The following is a 9012-nucleotide window of genomic DNA, read 5'->3' as shown; positions in this document are numbered from 1 at the left end:
GCCCGGCCCCCCGCGCGCCCTCATTGGGCTCTGCGCGGCTCGGGGCTTCCTCGCTCGCCGTACCCACCTCGGGGGGGGGAACCATTGTGGGGAGGGGGGGGGAACTCAGCGGCACGGACCGGGCTGAAGGGGGCGGCGGCGCTGCTAGGAGTGCTTTCGCTTTCTGACGGACGGCGGAACGAAAGTGGCGGCAGCCGGGACTCCCCCTGGGGGATATCACCGTCGTGTGAGGCGGAGGACCTCCCCCTTCCCCCCCCAGCACCCCGCGCGGAATGGAGAGGGCCAAGTCACGTGGAGCGCGGGATGGGAGAAGGGGAGGAAGGAAAAAAGGCAAAGAAAGGAGGTCACGTGCCGCCAGGGGAAGCTCCCGGTTCACGTGGTACGGGACCGGGTGGCGGCGGCCAATCGGGAGAGGGGCGGGCACGAGCGCGGCCACGTGGGCGCCCGCCGCTGCTTCCGCTTCCGGCTCCTCTGCGTGCGGCGATGCGTGCGGCGGCAGCAGCCCCGAAGCTGACGCTGGCGGCCAAAAAGAAGAAGAAGAAGAAGAAGAGCATGGTGAAGCAGGCTCGGCCGCGCGCCAAGGAGATGGAGGCGGCGGCGGCGGCGAAAGAAGCGTCGCGCCGCGCCCGGCACTTGCGGGCCATCTCCCGCGCTACGGCCGCTGAACGAGAGCTGGAGGAGCTGGTGTTCGGCGACAGCCTCGGCGCGGGGGAGGGCGAGCTGCTGCAGCGCCTGGCCGGCCCGCAGGTACGGCTCGGGCGGGGCCGGGGCGGCCCGGCCACCGTTTGGTTCCCCCGCACTGCAGCGCCCGTCCTTCTGCTTTCAGCCGAGCGCCGCGCGGAGCGGGACCCTGCCGTGCCGCCCCGGGGATTCGGAAGCGGAGAAGGACGCCAAACGGGGGTTCCCTTCCAAAGCGCCCGCCTGGGTGGATGAAGACGATGAAGCCGAGGAAAGGTGCGTGCAGCCGGCGGGCACGCGCTGCGTGTCGGCCCGGAGTGGCTGCAAAGGAACCGGCTGTGCCATCGGCTGTGTTTCGCCCTAGGGTCGACATGACTCACAGGTACAGGAGGGAGCTGATGAAAAGCGATGCCGAGCAGATACTTACTCAGAAAAAGCTCAAAGCAAGACTCGAAGAACAGTGAGTTTATTGATACTGTCCTTGGATTTTTCTTTTCTAACTGAATGATTGTTTTCTTCTAAGTTGTACCAAAAAACATCTGAAGTGACACGCTGTTTTTGAGTTAGGGTGATGGGAGATGTTAACGTGGTATGTAAGAATGACTGAAGCATGAATAGAGGTGGATACTGCAGTGGATGTTTAGATATGCTTGGGTTGCCTGGGTGTGAGCGTGCGTTGCTCCAGAGAACTATGAGTCATCTCACAAAAGTGTAACGATCTCTTGGAAGTGCTTGACAGGTAGGAAGAAATGATTTTGTTAAACAGTGTTCCTTTCTTCTCTCCCTCACCCTTCTCTTGCTAGATTTCAGCGAGCTATGGGAGGAGTTCCTGCATGGGCTGATAGAGAAAGCAGGAAGAAATCCAAGCGAGCTGCAAGTGATAGTAAAGAAACCTGTTATTACTCTAGTGTCTCTTTCTGTGCTTCTGCATTCAACTTGTGGAAAAAATACTTGTTTTTGATGTCTGATAAGTTTTGTGTGAATAAAGCTGGATGGTCAGCTTTATTCTTCACTGTGCTTTTTTTCTTGTTGTTTCTGTAGGGAGTTCAGTGCAGGAACTGAGCTTTTCCAGTGTGCTCTGTTTTAATTAGGTGACAGTGATGAAGATGATGATCTGCTGTGCAGAACTGGCAATTTCATATCAAGCTCAGATTCCCTTCCAAGAGGTATTTTGGAGGTAAAGGCAAGCCAGTCTTTGCACCTTAGTTTGACCTGTGAAGATGCTTTGATTTCATGATTGCTGTTTGGGCAGTAAAATTAACTCTTACACCAATGTCTTTGTTCCTTAATTGAAACATCTAAATATTAATGTTTTGGAGAAAGTGGGTAGTTTGTATCACGAAGGCATGAAACAAATTGAGATGCACTGACATGGGGATTATTTCCTGTACTTTTAAATAGCTCTTTGAAGTAGGATTTCAGTCTGTGGGGGGAGGATGGAGTTCTTCCACGACTTCGAGGCTTCTGAAATGGTTCTTGAGATGTGAACCTTCAGATGAGTGTTTTTTACACTGCCTCCATCACAGTAATTTCAGAGGGGCAAGAGTGCAGGTAGTTTCAGCTGGCCATCCTTTTGGACTGACCAGTTTTATGCCTGCCCTGCTGTACTGACCAACTTACCAAACTTCTTGTGTTCGTTCTGCTTGTATCAGACTGTTGAGGTCATCGTAGGCATCAGCATAACTAAAAGTGTGAACTCTTTTGTTTTCACTTGATCTGTGTTCTAGATGAAGAGCTGCTTGCCTGCTAATCAGGAACGTCTTGCTGATGGAAAACTGTCAACTGTGCAGTTCCACCCCTCTGCTCAGGTTGTTCTGACTGCTGGGCGCGACCGATCGCTGTCTCTCTTCCAGGTGAAGATTTCAATTGATACAGTGCAAGTGGGTTCTTAAACAGAATGCTTCTTTGATAAATGTGCCTGAAATACCTTGGGATGATGGGCTTTCTTTTCACTGTTCCTATGATGGCTTGCACATAAGGGTTGTAGTATGTATGGTTAGAATGGAATTTGCTTGGAGTTTTCCTTTTGCGTCTTCATACCAACTGTCTGTGAAATACAGGCAAAACAAGAACTGAAGGGGTTGTGGTTATTCTTTTTTATTACATTGTTTGCAGATACTGTATTGTGAGGAGCAGTCTGCTTATGTGTCCAGCTGTAATATTGCCCAGAAATCCTTGTGGGGGTGCAGGGACTGTGTTGCAGGAGGAAGTGGCATATGCTGGGATACTTCTTTCCTGCTCCTCTGAAGACTGCAGATCCCAGCTCTATCAGGAGTTGGATGTGACCTAATGTTGGTGAAGTGGTCAAAGGCACAAGCTGAGCATGACATCTACGAGGCTGCAGGAAAAGCACATTGGAAGTTATAGTTTATTTGGATAAAGCATAAGACAGTAAGGAGAAGGGGTTTGGAGTATGTCCAGAAGGGCTGGGAGAGTCTCATTTACAGAGTGAGGAGAGGTGGACTGTCTGTAGACTGGGAAGGAAGAGAGGACTAAATGCTTCCAGCTTCTGTGCTTTTTATTGTTTCTCTTGTGCCAGTAAGAATATTTCTCTGCAAAAATATATGTTCATTAATGTGAAAATAATACTGCCCTTTTTAATTTTTATTTTAAGGTTGATGGCATAAGGAATCCAAAAATACAGAGCATCTATTTAGAGAGTTTTCCAATCTATAAAGCTCGTTTCAGTGCTGATGGAGAACAGGTTATAGCCACTGGTACTCACCATAAAATATTCCACGTGTATGACATGATGGGTGGAAGTATTATTCCTGTACATCAAGTACGAGGTAGGTTAGTGATCTAAGTGTCTGAGTGCATTTAAAGCTGTCCTAAGTAGAGAGAGCTTTTGCTTCAAAAGGAGCTGCAGTGAGTTGTTGGAGGTAGTGATGTCTACTGCTGTACTACATTCTGTTGAGCTCTACTTTGTGTTTGGTGTAACCCCAGCGTGGTGTAATCTAACCCATAACAAGTTGTTAGTATTCTAGAGAAATAAAAAGATGGAGTTGGGTCTTGGATTCGTTGTAGGCTTGAAGCTGAGGAAAATGAGTAAGTCATACCAACGTGAAGTTCTGTATCTCTCTTTTTAAAGGTATGGAGGAAAAATTTGTCAGAAACTTTGAAGTCTCTCCAGATGGATCATTTATGCTTCTCACAGGAACTTCAGGTTACCTTCACTTGCTGTCAATGAAGGTAGCTTTTTCCATAATTCATGTACCTTTGGTTTCTTGGTACCCTTTTCCTTTTGAATCTGTTTGCCTTTTAAACTGAGAAGCAATGCAGCTTTTCATTTAGAACAGGTATGACGATCTGTGACAGCCTTTGAAAGTGAGCTGCTCCATGAACCAACTGTAGCTTTAGAAAATGGTTTGGTGGTGTCAGAGAGCTTCCTTTGATCAAGTTCCTTTTGGGATGGGTGATGGAGTGAGGTCTAGAGTTTCCTGGGAGTGTATTTGGGAGGGGATGGAGGGTGGGTTACTGGAAAAAGCCATGTCAATGATCTGTTTCAGCTGATGGCACAAATGCTGTGCTGACAAAACCAATAGCCTCAGCATGGGAATGAGAGTGTGAAGGTGGGAGAAATGCAGGATTTGTTTTCTGGGAATAGTGCTGGTATGTGTGGTCACGAATCACTCCATCTGCTGTGATTCATAAGGAACCTAGATTTTTATTCTTTAGCTATATTTTAAAATGCCACATGATGGCAGCTGCACTTGTTTCAAACTTGGAAATAACTAGGGAAAATATTTTTAAAGAATTTCAGTCCCTTTTGTGTTGAGATCCCTCTCTGAGGGAGCAAGTGAGCATTCACTGAACTGGCTGTAATGTTTAACAGTAAATTGGGTGAGCGTGAGCTTGTGCTCTGGACTGTAGGCTCTGAAAATGCTGATGTGTTCTTTTAATGCCAAGTTACTGCAGCTAACCTAAGGTTTTTGTGGGACAAGAGTATGGAAGCATCTTTTCCTAAGTGTCACAGCACACCTGAAAGTGTCAAGCATTTGTTGAATGCTGCCTGTTAAGACAAAACTTGCTTAATTTCCAGATGGACAAAATAAGGAGAATAATAAAACTCCTCATGTGTGATTACATGTAGCTGAAGAATACCAGTTTCTTGGTTTTAGTGTGGCACTTCTGCGGGCTGACAATTGTGTGATAATGCTACAGCTTCAGGCAAAATAGCACAGAAATGAATGTCTGTCTCGAATTTACATACAGATATTACAGTGCAGACTTTAGAGACCCATGCTTTAAACAGACTCAAGAATACCTCAACCCAGAAAGAGTTGAAATGGCAGAATGGGTCACCATTGTTAATTTCCTCCTGTAGACAAAAGAACTGATCAGCACTTTGAAGGTAAATGGAAGAACCACTGCATCTGCTTTCACTTCGGATGGCAGTAAAATATATAGCTATTCAAGTAAGTGTTCTGTTTAGTAGTACTAATTGTAATTCCATTGAAATTGCTTGAGTTGCTGTATATCAGTCGTTGCTGTGCAAAGTTAGACCTTATCTGACCTAGAAATGCCAGCAAGTGATCCTTCACTAAGGATAAACTCTTCTAGTATGCTCTTCTTCTTTAAACAAACAAACTCCTTATTTGATAGCTGCACATAAGTCAACAGCTGTCTTTCTGAAATCTATGTTAACAGTTTTGTCAGTTCAATATATGTTCTGTATGCATGGGTTCTGTGATTTTCTCTTTCATTCTGCAAACAGAGGAAGGTGAAGTTTTCATTTGGGATGTGAGAAGCAGGAGGTGCCTGCACAAATTTGAAGATGAAGGCTCTTTGGAAGGAAAGTGCATTGCTGTTTCAAAAAATAACCAGTATGTGGCATGTGGGTAAGTGTCTCAATTTCACTTTCTTCCTATCTCATTTTGAAGCTCTTCAGAATTTGTGGCTGGTCAGAGTGTAGGAAGATGGAACGAGTTTGGTTTTAATAAAGTTGTAGTAGAAGTGAATAGATGAATGTTGTCTTTTCTGTGATAATCATTTATTTGGTTCCATGTGCATATAAAGTACCACACGTGCTGAGTTCTGGTGTCACTCTTAATGTGTTACTATGCCATGCAGTGTGTTTAGCAGTTAATTTTGAAATGATGTAACTGAAATCAGAGGGTGACCTTCTGTAGTACAGGTGTCAGTTTGGGCCCTCATTTCTTCCACCTTTCTTCAGTCTCTTGTACTCCTAATTTGGTTGCTATGAGAGAGCATGTTAACACTTATGAAGATGTTTTAACTCTGACAGTTGCAGCAGCAGAGCCTGAATACTGCTTCAAAGTATTTCTGAATTAGTGCTTGCTGAGAGTACTTCAGTTTGCCTGTCAGTTCTAAGAACTAACTGATGCTGAAATACAGTTGGCATTTTCTTAGCAAAAGGTTTAAGAACCTTAAATGGCTTCAGACTCTGATAGTAAGCTCAGTTTGAAGTTATTGTCTGTATGAGATCGGTGTACTGAGAGCACCAGGTGCTCTTCCCACCCATCACACTCCTCTGCTGAATCCTGATACAAACTCTAAAGCAAAACACAATCTCATGACAAAGTACTGTTACAAACTGCTTTTGGCAATTAATGGCTAATGATCTTTAAGTTGACTATTGGCTATAGATGACAAGTCAGTGTGTACTATAAATGCTGCTTCTTCATGTGGCTTTCGTTATTTTCTCTTTTTAGTTCAGTTTCCGGAGTTGTGAACTTGTACACCACTGATGTCTGTCTCAAGGAGAATCATCCTAAACCAGTTAAAGCCATAATGAACCTCGTTACCTCTGCTACATCTGTGACCTTCAATCCTACCACAGAAATCTTGGCCGTGGCTTCCAATGAAGCAGATGAGGCTGTCAAATTGGTATGGTCAGCTGCTTTTCTCATGTAATACTTCTTGTGTCTTTTTTTTTAAATACAGTGCATTCCTGCTGACATGTCAAACTGATTCGGTGTGGGCACGTGCCCTGCAGAATTTGCTCAGTTGGAATCTGTGCAGGGTACAGTACCTATATCAGAAAATGTTCTGGTTTTTTCCTGAAGGAAGTTCTTAAGATAACCTTGTAGTCAACTTAATTCTTTTTTTCACTTTTTTTTTTTAATATTCTTGATTCATTGCTGCAAACACAGTAACTTAGCAACAATTCTTAATTTTCAGCATCTGTTAACTGTGACAGTCCTTACTGGGTGGTGGTTTTTCCTCACTTGCTAAGAGATTTTGGCAGCCGTGCCAGAATTCTGGGTAAATTTGAATCTTCGTTGGATTTTCCTACTTGATATGACTAACTGTATCTTTCTTAATAGATGCATATTCCATCATATACTGTATTCTCCAACTTCCCAGTGTTCAGAAGAAAGCAAATTTATCTTACTCAGTCTATGGACTTTTCTCCTAGAAGTGGATTTTTCTCTATAGCAAACAACAAAGGCAAAGCTTTGTTGTATAGGTATGTACTAAGTTTGGCTGCTTAATCCCAGATAACATTTATATTCAGTAAGGTGATGCAGATGAGTGGTAAATGATGAAATCTGACTACTTGACCTGATATTCACTTGATGAGTTAACAGAGTGTGGCACTGAATTCCCACTGTGGAGAATGAACTTGGTTGTTTTCTTCTGCATTGACTATGCATTACTGCAGACATGCCTGTGAGAAGTGTTATTATTCCTTGCTGAATAAATGCAGGAAGGAAATAGCAGATAATGGATGGTTTTTCCCATTTTGTTTTCTTTTTAAGCTTAATTTCAGTGTGAAATCTGACTTAGGAAGTTTGACCTTGATGAAAATAAATCTTGTCATTTAATTGCTCTTCATTTAAATTTGATCTGTGTGTTGTAATATGCAGGTAAACCTGAGGTGATTGCTAGCTTTCACTACATCCATGTTTCAGATCAGTAGCAGTTGTAGATTATTGGAAGAATACTCAGTGGTACGACTAAATATTTATTGCTTGTTATATTGTATGCTCAACGGGTTACTGAAAAGCTTTAAATCTGTCTCAACTGTGTTTTTTCTTCAGATTGAAACATTATTCAGATTTCTAGAAGATACAAGAGAAAATGGATGAGTATCTCAGGTAAAAGTAGCACTCAAGCAGTTGACAAGATTGTCTTGATGTTCCTTCTGTTCATTCAGCTACCTCTACCTCATCAAAGGTGGCAACAAGAAGTTCTTAGTAGGTTCTGTAGGTTACTTAAATAACTGAAATTTTAAGTGTAGCTTGTGTGAATTTTTCTCTTCTCCTGGGAAGCTGGGATGTCCTGTAGCCTTGTCAGTAACATGCTCGTGTTGTTTGACCTAAAATCTGTTAGTAGTTCGAAGTTCAACCCATTCAAACTGAACTTAGTTCATCTTCTCCACATGAAGCTTCTGTAAAATGGGGTGATAGCTAAATGTTCTGAGCATACTAACAACATTCTCTGTGCTGATCCTTCCCCAGGTGTTGTAACCTGCAGCTACAAAATGCTGACAAAATCAAGCAAACTACTTGAAATGGAAGCTGAACAATATTCGTGTAACATCTGTGTTTTTTGAATGTTTTTTCTTAATAAACGTACCTGATGAATTTTCAGGCAATTCTTCTCAATGTTTTTTGCCACTTCTTTTAAAATAAATAGCTAGGAATCTGCTGCTAAAATTTCAGTTTGGAGAATAAACTGATTGATCACTATCCATACCAGGGAGCTTTTTGGGTGGAGTAGGTGTTCCTCTGTAGTGGAAATGCTGAGTCAGGGCCTGAAGCAGCACCTGGGGGGAAGGCAGGGCCAGCCCAGGGGAGCTCAGCTGCGTGCAGTGTACCTGAGTGATGGGAGGGTTGGAGCCAGGATTCCCCCCCCTGCCCAGCCCTCATTGAGGGGTTGGCTGTGGAGGTCCCTGTGTACCTGAGGCCTTCTGAAGGTAAGCAGCTTCTTTTCTTTATTTCTGTGCCTGCAGCTGTTGTGTTTGTGCAAGTCCTCACTTGCTGTAGCCTTGGACCTCACTACTGTGCTCTCATTGCTGTGCTTTTCATTGCATTACATCTGCTAACCAGTGGTGAGGTTGATATTACTATTCCTGAAGGCTTAATGTTATCTGGGCACGAGGGAAAGCTAACTGTAGAAAATAGTAAAAGATAATAACAAAGGTATATGGCTACTGCTAAATCCTCCTCATAACTGTTTTCAAACAGCTGTTCTCTGAAGCATTGCAGTTTTTAATGTAGCTTTACCAGTGGCGATGAGAACTTGATTTCACAAGAGCAGTATGATATAGAGGTATTAAGTTGACTGGTTGTTTAAACGTAATGCAGTGAGCAACCTAAACTAAATGCCCTAGTGCAGAGTAGGGAAATTAAAACGCTAAGCCCA

General features: G+C 43.8%; 1 protein-coding gene across 1 annotated transcript; it reads left to right on the top strand.

Moving 5' to 3' along the window:
- Nucleotides 1-303: 303 nt before the first annotated feature.
- On the top strand, nucleotides 304-8252 carry UTP18 (UTP18 small subunit processome component). The gene is given in 16 exon segments (XM_065735536.1): nucleotides 304-352; nucleotides 355-476; nucleotides 478-747; nucleotides 827-954; nucleotides 1043-1138; nucleotides 1482-1561; nucleotides 1770-1855; nucleotides 2406-2531; nucleotides 3293-3467; nucleotides 3770-3870; nucleotides 5006-5096; nucleotides 5396-5519; nucleotides 6354-6528; nucleotides 6969-7111; nucleotides 7686-7742; nucleotides 8106-8252. Coding segments are annotated over 15 exon segments (1791 nt in total). The 3' UTR covers nucleotides 7711-7742; nucleotides 8106-8252.
- Nucleotides 8253-9012: the final 760 nt, after the last annotated feature.

This window comes from Cyrtonyx montezumae, unplaced genomic scaffold, assembly GCF_038088225.1.
Source record: "Cyrtonyx montezumae isolate F1298 unplaced genomic scaffold, pur_monq_1.0 scaffold_19, whole genome shotgun sequence".
Taxonomy (NCBI): Eukaryota; Metazoa; Chordata; class Aves; order Galliformes; family Odontophoridae; genus Cyrtonyx; species Cyrtonyx montezumae.
The sequence above is the reverse complement of the archived record's forward strand: the minus strand, read 5'-3'. Positions and strand labels throughout refer to the sequence as shown.